Raw genomic sequence first — 15,965 nt, forward strand, 5'->3', positions numbered from 1 at the left:
CTGGGATCAACACTGGCACCAGCACCAGCACTGGGACCGGAACCGCTCAGAGACTGAGACCAAAACTGAAAACAAAACCAGCACCAAGACTGGCACCACTATAGGACCATGACTGAGCCTGAGACCAGAACCGCTCCGGGATCGAGATTCAGACCAAGACCAGAATCAGAACCAGGAGCACTCCAGGACTGCTCCAAACTGAGCCTGAGACCGGGACCTGGACGGAGACCGACACCAGGAACGCTCTGGGACCTCCTTGTTCACTGTGGGGAGTTTTGGCTGCGCCCCCACACAGGACTGGGCAGGACTGGGAGGGACCCCTGGGAGGGGCGGGACCGTCTCAGTTACACATCATTCTGGAGCAGCCATCCCAGTCCATATGGTCCCAGTTTGTACAATCCCAGTCCGTGTGATCCCAATTTGTACTATCCCAGTCTGCATGGCCCTGATCCATCTGGTCCCAGTCTGTGCAGTCCCAGTCTGGAGGATCCCAGTCCATGTCATCCCAGTCTTCATGATACCAGTCTGGATGGTCCTGCATGGCTCACACTGCCAGGATCTGGAATTCCAGTTCCCAGCCAGGAAAAGTTGCTCCTGCCCATCCTGGCTTTGTTTCTCCAATTTGAGATTTCCCAGCCAAGGCATCCATTTATGTCACAGCTTTAGCATCCCAATCCTGTTCCCAATCCCTATCTCATTCCCGTTTTTATTCTCAATCTTCTTCCCCTTCACATTACCCTTCCTGATGCCGTTCCCAGCCCTGTTCCTGGTCCTGATCCCGGTCTCATTCCTATTCCCATTCCAATCTTATTCCCATTCCTGTTTCAGAACTCATTCTCAGTGTCGATCTCTTTCCCAATTCCAATCCCTTTCACATTCCCAATCTCTCTTTCATTGCCATTCCCAAGCCTCTTCCCATTCCTGATCCTGTTTCTATTCCCAATCCCGATCCCATTTCCTTTCCCAGTTCCAATCCCGTTCCCATTCCCAATCCTGTTCCAAACCCCCAAGCCCAATCCCAATCCTTATCCCATTCTCAATCCTGATCTCATTCCCATTTCTGATCCATCATTCCCAGTCTCGTTCCTCTTCCCAATTCCTAACCTGCTCCCAATCCCTAACCTGTTCATGTTCCCTGCCCCAATCTCATCCCTGTTTCTGATCCCGATCTCATTTGCTATCTCGATCCCTTTCCCAGTCCTAATTCTGTTCCCACTCCCAATCCCTATTTCATTTGCAATCCCGATCCTGTTCCCAATCCCGATCCTGCTGCTGTTTTCAGGGAATCATTTTGATCTCAACCTCTACCCCAAACCTGGGGTGGTCAAAACCCCCCCAAATCCTGGGGTCAAACACCCCCAAACCCCAAATTTGGGGTGAAACACACCCAATCCCCAAACGCTGGGGTTTGAAATATTAGGGGTGTTCCAACCCACCTGATCCCCAAATTCCTGGGTCAAAACTCCCTAAAACCCAAACCCTGGGATGTCAATAACCCCAAATCTCAAATTTTAGGATCGCCCACCCCTCCTCAATTCCCAAACTCTGGGGTTAAACCCTCTAAATCCCCAAAATTTGGTGTCCAACCCCCTAAATCCCAATCTTTAGGACCAACTCCCCCAAACCGCAAATCCTGAGGTGTAAAACACCCTTGACCACAAATTTTAGGATCAAACCCCCTCAGACTCCAAACCCTGAGGTGTCAAACCCCCCAGTTCCCAAACTCTGGGGTTTGAAATATTTGGGGTCTCCAACCCCCCGATCCCAAAATCCTGGCGTCAAACCCCCTGATCCCAAACCCTGGGGTGTCAACCCCCCACAAACTTTAGGATCAAACTTCCCCCATCCCCAAAATTTGGGGTCAAACCCATCTGGCCCCAAAGTACCCTCCAAAACCACTCCACCCTGGGGGGCACAGCAGGGGTCATTTGGGGTTTATTTGGGGTTGGTTTGGGATTGATTTGGGGTTGGTTTGGGATTGATTTGGGGTGGGGGCAGGTCCAGATGCAATGTCTGCAGAGAGATCCTGGGTACAATGCTGGGGGTGGGAAAAACCCCAAAAACACCTGGGGAACCCTAAAAGTGAATTTGCGGAGGGAAAAGGAGATTTTGAGGCAAAAGGGGAAGAAATTAGGATATAAAAATGAGATTTTGGGATGGAAAAGGAGATTTGGGGTAGGAAAAAAGGGTTTAGAGTCGGGAGTGAGGATTTGAGGGCAGTATCTCAGTGGGAAAAGGGTATTTGGAATTGAAAAAGGAGATTTTGGGGTGGGAAAAGGAATTTGGGAGGCACAGAGGATTTGGGGCATGAAAAGGAGAATTTGGGGACTGAAAAGGACATTTGGGGGGCACAAAGAAGGATTTTGGGGTTGGAAAAAGGATTAAAAAAATTTGGGATAAAAAAGGAGGATTTGGTCAAAGCTGAACTTATCTGGGGGAGTAGGGGCAGGTGGGACAGGGTCAGGACCATTTCTGGGGCAGTTTTCTGGGATTTTTGGTGGTTTGGGGCTGGTTTTGAGCAATTGTGGAATATTTGGGAGCAGCTTTGAGGGATTTTGGGGTGGTTTGGAGGGATTTTAGGCTGTTTCTCTGGGATTTTGGGGTGTTTCTAGTTGATTTTGGGGCAGCCTGAAGGGATTTGGGGTGTTACGGGTCAATTTTGGGGTACTGAGTGGTGGTTTGAGGTGTTTCACTGGAATTTTGGGGTATTCCAGGCCCTTTTTTTTCGGGTTTGGGGGTGTTTCAGATGGCTTTGGGTCACTTTTTGGCAAAGGAGATCTTTGTGGCGTTGCTCTGGGATTTTGGGGTGTTTGGGGGTACTCAGGGGCAGTTTTGAGGCGTGTGTCAGGGATTTTTGTGCGTTGCTCTGGGATTTGAGGTGTTTTGGGGGCAGTTTTGCCAAAGCCTCCCCAAACGCACCTCAGACCCCTCAATTCCCCTCAGACCCCCCCAACTCGCCTCAAATTAATTCGGGACGCACTTCAGACCCCTCACTTGCCCTTAGACACCCCCCCAAGTTTCCCCCATGTGCCCCCGGCTCCACCTGAGATACCCCATTTCCCCCCAAAGCTTCCCCAGACCCCTCAGTTCCCCTCAGAGACCCCCCAAAGCACCTCATTTCCCCCCGGCCCCACCTCGGACCCCTCAATTTACCTCAGACCCCCTTAAATCCCCCCAAAGTCTCCCCAAAATCACCTCAGACTTCTTAATTTCCGTCAGATTCCCTCAAATTCCTCCATGTCCCCCCGACTTCACCTCAGATTTCCTATTTCACATCAAAGCACCCCCCCCAAAAAGCACCCCCGACCCCTCAATTCCCCTCTGACCTCCCCCGCCTCAAACCCCCCCATTTCCCTCATGACCCACCTCAGACCCCTCAATTCCCCCCAAACTCCCCGAAATCCATTCCAGACCTACCTCAGATTCTCCCCCAAATCCCCCCATTTCCCTCCAGCCCTACCTCAGCTCCTTCCTCAGCCGCTCTCCCCTCACGCACTTCCCTCCGAGCGCGCGGGCCCCTCTCAGCCAATAGCGGCGCGCCTCTCCCCGAACCAACCATTCAGTGCGCGGCTCCCCTCAGCAACACCCGCCTCCCGCGCACTGCAGCCAATGAGAAGCCAGGCGGGAGTGGCGCCCTCTGCCCCGGGGCCGGACATGGAGAGGGCGGCCCCTCCCCCCCGGCCCCTCCCCGGGCTCGGGCGGGCGCTGAGGGAGGCGCTGCAGAGAGCGGGGCAGGCGCCAGGAGAGGACGAGGGGCTGCGGGAGCTGCTGAGGCGGCGCAGGGACAGGTGGGGGAGGGGTGGGGGCGGGGTGGGGGGTGGGGAGCTAAAGCGGGGTCTGGGGGGCATTTGAGGAGGGGTCTTGGGGGGTTTTGTGGGAGTCTGGGGGGTTTGGGGGGGCTCTGAGGGGTTTTTAGGGGGTTTTGGGGAAGGATCCTGGAAGGGTCTGTGGAGTTCTGGAGGGTTTTGAGGGGGGTCTGGGGCTCCTAAGAGGGGTTTGGGGGGGTTTTGGGGAGGGGTCCTGAGGAGTCCTTGAGGGGTTTTTGGGAGGGATCTGGGGGGGATTTTGGGGGTCTAGGGGGTTTTGGGGTTCCTGGGGGGGTCGCAGCCCCACCCTGACTGAAAAAAACCCTGAGGGGTTTTGTGGGGAGGGGGACTCCCCCTCAGTTTGGGGGGGTCTCCCATGGTGCCCCCTCCCCAGAAAGTCTCGATGGTCCCTGGAAGTGGCTCATGTTCCACCGGCCCGTGCCCCCCCGATCCAGGACGGGCCACAGTGAGTCTGGGCGCTTCGAGGGGGGCTGGGAGCGGGTTTAGGGGAGTCTGGAGGGGTTTTTGGAGTGGCTGGGGGGATCTGGGGGACCTCTGGAGAAGCCCTAAAATCCCCCAAAACTCCCTGAAATCCCCTAAATCCCCCCCAAATCTCCCCGAATTCCCCCAAAACCCCCAAAGATCTCCCAAAATCCATCAAAATCCCCTGAAAACTCAAAAATCTCCCCTAAATTGCCCCAAACCCCCCAAAATCCCTCCCAAATCCCCGTTGGAATCCCCCTTCAAGTCCCCCAAATTCCCCCCAAATCTCCCCAAAATCCACCCAAAATCACCAAAATCCACCCAAGAATTCCCTGAAATCCCCCCAAAATCTTCCCTAATCCCCCAAAAATCTCACAAAATCCCCCCAAATCTACCCCAAAATTCCTCAAAATCCCCTGAAAACCCCAAAATCTCTCCAAAATCCTCCCCAACCCCCCCCCAAATCTTCCCCAATCCCCTGAAATCTCATAAAAATCCCCCAAAATCCCCTGAAATCCCCAAAATCCCCCCAAATCTCCCCAAATCCCCTAAAATCCCTCCACAAATTCCCTGAAATCCGCCCAAATCCCCCCCAAATCACCTGAAATCCCTCCTGTGAGAGCCCAGGGTGCTCCCCTGGCCTCCTTGGGGGTCTCAACCCCCCCCGGCGAGGGTCTCAAAGACCCCTGAGTGAGACCCAGGTGTCTCAGGCGCTGAATTCCAACCCCTGGGGGAAATTACCAACACAGAGGGAATGGAAACAAGCCACCAAAATTAGTAAAGTGTAAATTAGACTGTTAGAACGTAGATAAATAGACTTTTGGGGATGTTTGTGATAAGGGACACGTGGCCAAGATGGAGAATTTGGGGTGTGGATACTTCTTCCTCCTCCTTCTCCGTGTCATCCATGCTGGGTGACATGCTGGCACTTTCAGAGTGGATGGGGACAGAGCTGGACAGTTGAACAAAGTTGTATTGTATTGGATAGTTGTTATAAACATTTAGCACGTCATGCAGACTATCCAAGACCAGCCCTGCCTTCAGCAGGCAGATCCATCCTGGATGCCCGGCTGGACAGAGCGCTGTCAGCCGGGCAAAGAGTTCCTGAGACAGGAAACAATGAACAATCCTTGGAGCCTCTGAAACCGTCTGCTGCAATCTCTCATGGGTGGCTTTGGGAAAAACCAGGATTTGAACCACTGCATGTCCTGCTGAGGTGATCTCAGGGCTAAGGAGAAACCGGGGGCTGTGACATTTGTGCACCCCAAATGTCCTTTACAGACCCCAAATTCTCCTTTTCATACCCCAAATCTTGTGCATCACAAATTCCTTTTCCTACCCCAAAATCTCTTTTTCCCACCTCAAATTCCCTTTTCCCACCCCAAATCCTTTACTGTCCACCCAAAATCCCCTTTTCCCACCCAAAATCTCTTTTTCAATCCCAAATCCCCTTTTCCCACCAAAATCCTGACCTCAAATCCTCAATCCCGACTCTAAACCCTTTTTTCCTACCCCAAATCTCCTTTTCCATCCCAAAATCTCATTTTTCCATCCCAAATCCTTCCCCTTTTACCCCAAAATCTCCTTTTTCCACTGCAAATCCCGTTTTTAGGGTTCCTCAGGAGTTTTTGGGGTTTTTCTGAGCATTGTACCCAGGGTCTCTGACGCTGCCCCACCCCAACTAAATACCAGATCAACAGCAATTAAATCCCAAACCAACCCCAAATGCTCTTTATGGGGTTCCCCAGGTGTTTTTTGGGGTTCCCCAGGGGTGTTTGGGGTTTTTCCCACTCCCAGCATTGTACCCAGGGTCTCTCTGCAGACATTGCATCTGGACCTGCCCCCACCCCAAATCAATCCCAAATCAATCCCAAACCAACCCCAAATAAACCCCAAATGACCCCTGTTGTGGCCCCCAGGGTGGAGTGGTTTTGGAGGGGACTTTGGGCTCAGGTGGGTTGACCCCAAAGTTTGGGGATACGGGAGGTTTGATTCTAAAATTTGTGGGGGGTTGACACCCCAGGGTTTGAGATCAGGGGGTTTGACCCCAGAATTTCAGGATCGGGGGGTTGGAGACCCCAAATATTTCAAACCCCAGAGTTTGGGAACTGGGGGGTTTGACACCTCAGGGTTTGGAGTCTGAGGGGGTTTGATCCTAAAATTTGTGGTCAAGGGTGTTTTACACCTCAGGATTTGCGGTTTGGGGGAGTTGGTCCTAAAGATTGGGATTTAGGGGGTTGGACACCAAATTTTGGGGATTTAGAGGGTTTAACCCCAGAGTTTGGGAATTGAGGAGGGGTGGGCGATCCTAAAATTTGAGATTTGGGGTTATTGACATCCCAGGGTTTGGGTTTTGGGGAGTTTTGACCCCAGAATTTGAGGATCAGGGGGCTTTAACCCCAAATTTTTGGGATCAGAGGGGTTGGACACCCCAAATATTTCAAACTCCAACATTTGGGGATTGGGGGTTTTGATTCCCAATTTGGCATTTGGGGGTGTTTGACCCCAGGATTTGGGGGTTTTGACCCCCCCCAGGTTTGGGGTAGAGGTTGAGATCAAAATGATTCCCTGAAAATAGCAGCAGGATCGGGATTGGGAACAGGATCGAGATTGTAATGAAATAGGGATTGGGAATGAGAAAGGGATCAGGAATGGGAATGGTATTTAGATGGCAAATGAGATCGGGATCAGAAACAGGGATGAGAATGGGAATGGGAACAGGAACAGGTTTGGGATTGGGAACAGGTTAGGGATTGGTAATAGGAACGAGACTGGGAATGAGGGATCAGAAACGGGAATGAGATCAGGTTTGACAGTGGGATAAGGATTGGGCTTGGGGGGTTTGGAACAGGATTGGGAATGGGAATGAAAAAGGGATTGGGTATGTGAAAGGGATTGGAATTGGGAAAGGGATTGAGATTGGGAATGAGATCAGAATCAGAAATGGGAACGAGATTGGGAATGGGAACAGGAACAAGATTGGGAATGGGAATGAGATAGGGATTGGGAACAGGAATGGGATTAGGATTGGAATGGGAATAGGAATGAGATCTGGATCAGGACCAGGAACAGTACTGGGAACGGCATCAGGAAGGGGAATGGGAAGAAGATTGAGAATAAAAACGGGAATTAGATAGGGATTGGGAACAGGAATGTGAAGAGGATCGGGATGCTAAAGTTGTGACATAAATGGGTGCCTTGGCCGGGAAATCTCAATTGGAGAAACAAAACCAGGATGGGCAGGAACAATTTATCCATGCTGGGACCTGGAATTCCAGAGCCTGGCAGTGTGAGCCATGCAGGACCATGCAGACTGGGATCATGGGGGCGTGGATCACATGGACTGGGATCCTCCAGACTGGGACTGCACAGACTGGGACCAGATGGATCAGGGCCATGCAGAGTGGGATTGTACAAACTGGGATCACGTGGACTGGGATTGTAGAAACTGGGACCATATGGACTGGGATTGTACAAACTGGGACCATATGGACCGGAATGGCTGCTCCAGAACGATGTGAACTGAGATGCTCCCACCCCTCCCAGGGTCCCTCCCAGTCCTGCTCAGTCCTGTGTGGGGGCGCAGCCAAAACTCCCCACAGTGAACAAGGAGGTCCCAGAGCGTTCCTGGTGTCGGTCTCCGTCCAGGTCCCGGTCTCAGGCTCAGTTTGGAGAAGTGCTGGAGCGCTCCTGGTGCTGATTCTGGTCTTGGTCTGAATCTCGATCCCGGAGCGGTTCTGGTCTCAGGCTCAGCCATGGTCCTATAGTGGTGCCAGTCTTGGTGCTGGTTTTGTTTTCAGTTTTGGTCTCAGTCTCTGAGCGGTTCCGGTCCCAGTGCTGGTACTGGTGCCAGTGTTGATCCCAGAGTGCTCCCAGTGCCAATCTCACTCTCAGAGCCAGTCACGGAGCGGTGCCAGTCTCAGTTCTGGTGCCAGTGCCGCTCTCAGTCTCAGTCCTGGAGATCTCCTGGTGCCCGTCCCAGTGTCGGTGCTGGTCTCAGTCTTGGTCCCAGCAGAAATTCAGGGCCCAGTCTTTCTGTTGGTCCCAGTCTTAGTTCCAGTTCTAGAGTGGTGCTGGTCTCAGTTCTGGTCTCGGTTCTGTTCCCAGTTCTGATCTCGGTCTCATTTCTGATGTTGGTCTCAGTATTGATGCTGGTGCTGGTTCTGGTGTTGGTCTCGGTCTTGGTTCCAAAGATTTTAGGTCCATTTGGCTGATTTTATGCCAAAATGGGATTTTAGACTGGATTTTAGGGCACTTTTGGACAATGTTAGGCAAATTTGGATGATTTTAGATCACTATTGTATCTATAGAGAATCTGCTGGGGATCTATAGCGGATCTGTAGGGGACTGGCATGGCTTTACGCTCCTGGGGCGTTTCTGGGGGTCTGCAAAGGGCACTGGGAGAGCTACGGGGTCCTTAAAGGGGGTTTGGGAGGTCCATAGGGGATCTGTAGGAGCCTGGAGGGGGCCTTACCGCCCTAGGGGTTTCTGGGGTTCTGTATAGGGGATTTGGGGTTGTTTATAGGGGATTTGGGAAGCACTGGGTAGTCTATAGGGGATCTATAGGGGGTCTGTCGGGGACTGGGGGGGGCTGAGGGTCTCTACAGCAGATTTGGGTTTGTCTGTAGGGGATTTGGGGGGTCTTTTAAGGGGGATTGGGATTTCTATAGGGGATTTGAGGGCACTGTGTTTTCCCTAAAGGCACTCTGAGAGAATAATGGGGTCTAGACCCGGAAACTTTTTTCAAATTTTATGTACAAACATGGGAATTTTTAGGATTCTATTGGGAATTTTTGAAATTTTGGAGACCTCAAATGGAATTTTAGAGGATCCCATAGTAAATTTTTAGGGTCTTTATAGGCAAACATGGGTAGAAGCATGGGAACTTTGGGTTCTCTCCAGGAAATTCTTGGGATCTCCTTCGGGGATATTTGGGAATTCAGGGTCCAAAGGTGGGAATTTCTGGGTGAAAATTTTGGGTGCCAAAATATGGCTGTGAGCAGCTGGCATGGGGCCTATGAGACCCAGGGCTCTGATTTTAGGGTGGTTTTGCCTCCCTTGGGGGGTTTCAGGCCAGTTTGGGTGTGTTTAGGTCCATTTGGGTGATTTGAGGAAAAACGAGGTGGTTCTCAGGTGATTTTAGGCCCATTTTTGTGCTTTGTGGCAAAACAGGCATTTTCAAGGTGGATTTTACACACATTTAGGACTTTTAAAGGTGATTATAGGCAACTTGGTGTGGGTCTCCAACCACTTTGGGCAGTTTGAGACCATTTGGTTAGATTTCAAAACCATTTGGCTGATTTCAGGCCAAAGCTGATGGGTTTTAGGCTGGATTTTAGGCCCCTTTTGAACAATATTAGGCACATTTGGATGATTTTACACCCCTTGGTGTGGATTTGAGGCCTCTCTGGCTGATTTTAGGCCACATCTGGTGGATTAAGACTGCATTTGGTGCCTTTTATTGGTGATTTTTGGGCAAACCGAATCCTTTTAGGACCTTTGGCCCCGCCCCTTTCCCCTCACAGTTCCCGCCCTTCCCTTGACCCATCCCCTGCCAGTTCGGGGTTGGAACAGGGCAGGAGGAGGAGGAAGGGAGGAAGAGGCGAAGCGGCAGCAGAAGCAGGAGGGGACAAGAACCGATTCGAGCGCTGCCCGGAGCTGCCTGAACTCGCAGCGGCCCCGGGACCATCGCCCCCCATCCCGCAGGTGCCTGGGGAGGGGGAGCTCGCCCCAAATATCCCGGGGGGGTCCCGGGGTTTGGGGATTTTTGGGGGGATGTTTGGATCTTGCCGGGCTCCAGAGGCGCAGATGGCCCTCGGGAGGACATCGGGGGGTCCCCCGGGAGGTGTTTTTGGGGGTCCCGGTGGGTGCGGGCAGAGCCCCGTTGGGGGGCGGGGGGCGATGCGTGTCCCCCCGCGGTGGGGGTTGGGCTTCCCGGGCCGGGCCCTGCGAGCTCTGCCGGGGCCACGTGGGGAGCGCGCGGGATCGGCGGGATCGGCGGGGGGACAGCGGTTTTGGGGAGCCCCGGGAGAGGCGCGGCTTCCCTGAGCGGGAGCGCAGACACAGGAGAGCCCCAGAAGGGCAAAGCGGGGAGCCCGAGAGGGGGGGACCCCTGGCATTGCCGGGACCCCGGCGGGGGGTGCTGGGGCTGGAGGGGCGGCATGGCCGGGAAAGGGCTTCGGGGCTCCCGGTGCCGCCAGTGGCTGCTCCCAGCATGAGCCCAGTTGCTCCCCGCGTGTGCTTCCAGTTTCCTCGGAACTCCCAGCATCAGCCCGGTCACTCCCGGCCATTCCCTGTTATGATGGAATTTGCTCCAGCACGGTCCCAGTTGCTCCCAGTTCCTCCCAAGGTCACCGAAACTGAGGGGAAAAACAAAAAGCACGTTCCCAAACTTTAAATTTATTATCTGGACAGGATATTGTGGCCAGGATGTAGCACAGAAATCTCATTCACACATAACCAGTGTGTGCAGAGAGAATCATTCCATGACATTCCGTTTTTAGTAAATTTTTCAGTTCTTTTATACAGTCATAGAAATGAATTGGTCAGTCTTATTTGGTCTCAAGTTGCAAACAGTCAATTCCTAGTATTTGTTCTCCTTTTGGATCCGGATTTCTCCCCTTCTGATGTTAATTAGATCTTCATTCCTTGATTTTATGAGCCTTTCCAGAGGAGTTGTTTGCAATTTCCCAGTGGCAGAGTCTGGGCTACCTATTCCTCTGGGGCCACTAATGTTCTGTTAATGGCTACTGATGGCCCTTGAGCATTCCAGCTGCTCCCAGTGCCTTGATGTATTGAATTTATCTTACCCTACCTGGTGCAGCAATGCCCTGCAAAGAAAATTAAAATTCTCTTAGGGCAAGGGCAACCAAAATCTCTTGGTTAAAATTACAGAACATTTTCTAAACGGATATGTTTTCCAACACCACTTTGGTCCAGTGTGTTCCCACTTCTCCCAGCTGCCCCTAGTACAGTCCCAGTCACTCCCAGTATTATCCCATTGTGAGTTCAGTCTTTGCCAGCAGGGCCCCAGTCACTCACACTTGCCCCCAGTTGCCCCAGCATGGTCACAGTTTTCGCCCAGCACATTCTCATTCACTCCCACTTAAATCTCAGTCAGCAACCCTATGGTCTCAGACACTCCCAGTATATCCCAGTTATCCTGAACAATTCCATAGTCATTCCCATGCACTCCCAGTTACCTCAGTGTGGTTCACTTGCCCCCACTTTTATCCCACTTGCCCCTGGAATAGTCCCAGTGCCTCTCAGCATGGCCTGTTAATTCTTTTTAAGGGTGGGGAATGTTTCAAGAATGCAGAACTGCAAAGCTGAGCAAAAAATGCCCCTTGGAGGGACACTGAGGGGTCCTGGTGGCAGCGGCCGGCAGAGGCAGCCTGGAGGAGCAGAGCCCTGTGTCCCCCAGAACCCCAAAGCGGGGAGCCCAGAGAGGGGGGAGCGCCGCCATTGGCGGGACCCTCAACAGCCTGGAGAGGGGCAGGGGGACTCCTTGGACCCCTAGCATCCAAAGGAGAGAATAAGGGGGCTAAGAAGGGACACGGGGACCTCAAAATCCCTCAGCATCCCTAAATGGGGAGAGGGAAGAGGGGGGGGAGCTTTTTGGATTGCTGGGACTCCCAGCAGCCTGGGAAAGGCGTGCACCGAGTAGATGGGGGACCCCCAATAGAAGCGTGACCCCCAGCAGCTGGGACAGGGGGGAACCCCTGAACACCAAAGGGGAGGGACCATTGCCAGGAACTCCTGAGAGGCATTTTCAGGGCTGAATGTTGGTGTTTGGGAGGTTTTGATGGACCCCAGATGCCGGGGGACTTCTAGAGATGGACTTGGGCAGGAGGAACCCCCAGCACAACGCGCTCATCCCTTCTTTTTCCCCAAACCAGGATTTCGCAATATTAGCCATTAGCCCGATGGAGGAGGAGGAGGCTGCGAGGAAGAGGAAGATTGCCCAGGAGCCCCAGGCAGGTGAGGGGGAAGTCAGTATCCCTTTCCCCCTCTGTCCTGCTCCATCTCCCAGCCCAGCACGGCCCTGGCTGCAGGACACCCCGCTGCCGACACCGACCTGCCAGGGGATGCGCTGGGGGGATCTCCTTCCCCTTCCCTCTGGCACGGTGGCAAATCCCATCCTCTCCTTGTCCTTCCTCGCCCAGACAAGGAGCTGAGCACGGAGACCAGGAAGGACAAAACCCTGTGGCAGAATCTGGTGGAAGAGGCCGTTTGCAGCAGCTCCACGGCGCAGGAATCCTTCGGGGAGGAAAAGCCGCAGAGATCCCGCACCAGGAGGGGCTGCAAACGCAGATTGTGGGGATCTGAGGAGGAAAGACCCAGCCTGGGCCGGGCAGGCGGCCGGAGATGGAGCCAGAGCTTGGACCTGGTGGTCCATGAGCAGCTTCATGATGGGGAGAAGCGCCACAAGTGCTCAGAGTGTGGGATGAGCTTCACAGGTAGGTACCTCCTGATCTGCCACCAGAGGATCCACACTGGGGAGAGGCCCTACGAGTGTGAGGAGTGTGGGAAGAGCTTCTCCAAGGGCTCAGCTTTGACCAAACACCAACGGAGGCACCATTAAGGGAAGCCCTGCGAGTGCCCCGAGTGCAGGAAGAGCTTCGTGTGCTGCTCCAACTCCATCCCCCACTGCAGGAGCCACATTGGCTAGAGCCCTGGTGACCCCCACTCCCTGGGATCCATGTTGGGTAGACAGCTGCCTGGTTATCCTTTTGTTTTGGGCTTGGTTTTTCTCTCTTCTCCATCTCATTGTTCTCCAAAAGCCAAGAAGGATTGATCTGTCACCTCAAAACCTCCCAAATCCAAGTAAAATCACCTCAATTTTGACTCAAAAGGGATCAATCCAACTTCAAAGTTCCTTGTTCTCTCCTCAAATCAGCTCAATCCCACACGAACCTTCCTTGACTCCAGAGCTGCCAGGGTAAGAAGGGGTTGAGCGGAGACTGGGAGAAGTGGGATCCAAATTTGGAGCGGTGGGATCGGGATTGTGTGGGGCTGGCTGGGGAGGATGTATTTGATAGTAAATAAAACTTTGACAATTCCTAATTTCTATCCCATTCTCTTTCAGTCAGTTCCGATTCTGTTTTCAGTGGCACCTTGTCAGCTGATTGTGTTTGAGTCCTCCTTTCTCTCCTGCTTCTCTCTGCCTGCTCTGTTTCTCTCTCAGGGTCTCCCTTGAGCCGAGGCAGCTCCCACCAAAGACCCTGCCCTGATTCAATTCCCAGTACAGGAGCTGCAACGGCCATGGGTGAAGTTCTGAAGGCTGGCAGTGAAATGTCCCTGTAAGATCTTGCTGCACTTGGCTTTTGGCCCCTTCTGAAGAGCTTTGCCTTCAAGGGCAGGAACATCTTTTCCTGGCTGGGAACTGGAATTCCAGAGCCTGGCAGTGTGAGCCATGCAGGATCATGCAGACTGGGATCATGGGGGCTAGGATGACATGGACTGGGATCCTCCAGACCGGGACTGCACAGACTGGGACCAGATGGATCAGGGCCATGCAGAGTGGGATTGTACAAACAGGAATCACATGGACTGGGATTGTACAAACTGGGATTGCATGGATTCGGATTGTATAAACTGGGACCATATGGACCGGGATGGCTGCTCCAGAACGATGCGAACGGAGGTGGTCCCCCCCCACCCAGGGGGCCCTCCCAGTCTCGCATGGGAGCACAGCCAGAAGTCCCCAGAGTTAATGTGGAGGTCCCAGAGTGCTCACAGTGTGATCCTGTCCTGGTGCCAGCCTCAGTCTCACTCTCAGTCTCAGAGCACTCCTGGTGTCAGCCTCAGTTTTGGTTCTGATCCCAGTGTCGATCTCAGTCTTGGCGCAGTCCCCAAGTGCTCCGTGTGCTCATTCCGGTCCTGGTGTCAGTCTCGATCCCAGAGTGGTGCTGGTCTCAGTCCCAGTGGGTCTTACAGTCTCGCCAGTCTCGGTGTTGGTTCTGGTGCCGCTCTCAGTCTCAGTCCTGGAGTTCTCCCATTGCCGGTTCTAGTGTCTGTCTTGGTCTCAGTCTTGGTCCCAGTTCCAGTTCTGGGGCTTGTTTGGGCTCGGTCTCAGTCCCAGTGCCAGTGGCGGTCTTGTAGATGTGCCGGTTTCTGTTCTGGTGTCAGTTCTGTTCGCAGTTTTGGTCTTGGTTCCAGTCCTGGGCCATTTTATCAGTGATAGAGAGGGAGACAGAGACTTCAGCTCATGATCAGAATCCAAAATTTATTGTGAGCTACATTTTCTTATGCAGCATTTTTAGGAAGGCAGTAATTTTTTACTACATTAATTGGGTTAAACATCACCCAGACAAACTTTACATTTCTCCTTATTTAGTTCAATCCTCTTTTCTGCTGCCAGTCTTGATCCAATCTCCTTGTAACCACCGAAGCTCTGTTTGTTCTTGCCAGGGTGTCCTGGTTATCAAACTGCAAATGCCAATTAAATCCACAGCACTCTCTGTCTCAGCTTCCACAGTGCTGGTCTCAGTCTGGGTCCGATAGCGGCGCCAGTCTCGGTGCCAGTGCCGGTTCTGTTTTCAGTCTTGGACTCAATGTCAGTCTTGGTCTCAGTTTTAGAGCAGCCCCAGTCCCAGTGCTGGTACTGGTGTCAATGTTGGTCTTGGCGTGCTCCCAGTGCCAATCTCAGTCTCAGGCCCGGTCCCACATTGGTGCCAGTCTCGGTTCTGGTGCCAGTATCAGTCTTGGTGGTGGTTCTGGTGCCGCTGTCAGTCTCAGTCCTGGAGTTCTCCCGATGCTGGTTCCAGTCCCAGACCAGCCCTGGAGCTCTGCTAGTGCTGGTCCAAGTATTGGCGTTGGTCTCAGTCCCAGTCATTGTTCCAGTTCTGGAGCGATGCTGGTCTCAGTTCTGGTGTTGGTTCTGTTCCCAGTCTTGATCTCTGTTGGAGAAGATGAAATGGGGGAATCTTGCAAATATGAATGGTCTGATTCTGGGAATATAGAAACCATGAATGAAATTGAAATGAAAGCTACGTTTGAGATACCTAGCCCTAGTTACTGAATAAACAGGTACACAATAGGATGGCTTGCTGAAGCTAATCCACTCTTAATTAAGCAATGCTTTTGGCCATAGGGCAAGGCCAAAAGACACAAAAGACTGGCCAGTACCCAAATATTAGATCTTAGAGTTTAGAATATCACACACTATGCTAATATAAGGATTCCTATAGGCTGCATGTAAATGCTATAGAATTAGTATTTTGTATTAGATTGGTTCTTACGGATCAGAATATTCATGATGGAAATGGGTTTATTGTGTTACAAATGGGAAGTCGCTCTCTTTTTCTTCCTCTCTCCTTCCTCTTTACTCTCTCTCTCTACCCTCCCTCTTCTCTCTTTCTTTCCCCCCTTTTATCTCTTTAATCTGCATGTGGCTTTGCCAGGCAGCTCCTAGCAGACTCTTATAATAAACTGCAACTGTAGCTTTTAGCATTTACAGAGCGTCTGAGTCTTGTTCCACGCTATTCACGCTGACACAAATAATCCAGGAGTCTCCTGCAGTGGCGCATAACATCATTTAAAGGACCAGCTCATCCTTTTTTGGTTGCAGGACGTTTTTTCCTGGACGGTAATTAAACCTACTTTTTCCTACTTTCCTCGCTTGCCGTGAGCACAGCCTTGCATTGGATCAGCAACGTATTGGGCTGGAGCTCT

The 15,965-nt window shown here is 52.5% G+C and overlaps 1 protein-coding gene across 1 annotated transcript; it reads left to right on the forward strand.

Annotated features, from left to right (window-relative positions):
* Positions 1–3,696: 3,696 nt before the first annotated feature.
* LOC130266411 (zinc finger protein 594-like) lies at positions 3,697–15,746 on the forward strand. The gene is made up of 6 exons (XM_056515683.1): positions 3,697–3,788; positions 4,201–4,272; positions 9,815–9,995; positions 12,188–12,269; positions 12,455–12,748; positions 13,477–15,746. Exons 4-6 carry the CDS (start codon positions 12,215–12,217, stop codon positions 13,593–13,595), a joined length of 468 nt encoding a protein of 155 aa, XP_056371658.1. The 5' UTR covers positions 3,697–3,788; positions 4,201–4,272; positions 9,815–9,995; positions 12,188–12,214; the 3' UTR covers positions 13,596–15,746.
* Positions 15,747–15,965: the final 219 nt, after the last annotated feature.

This window comes from Oenanthe melanoleuca, unplaced genomic scaffold (assembly GCF_029582105.1).
Source record: "Oenanthe melanoleuca isolate GR-GAL-2019-014 unplaced genomic scaffold, OMel1.0 S036, whole genome shotgun sequence".
Taxonomy (NCBI): domain Eukaryota; kingdom Metazoa; phylum Chordata; class Aves; order Passeriformes; family Muscicapidae; genus Oenanthe; species Oenanthe melanoleuca.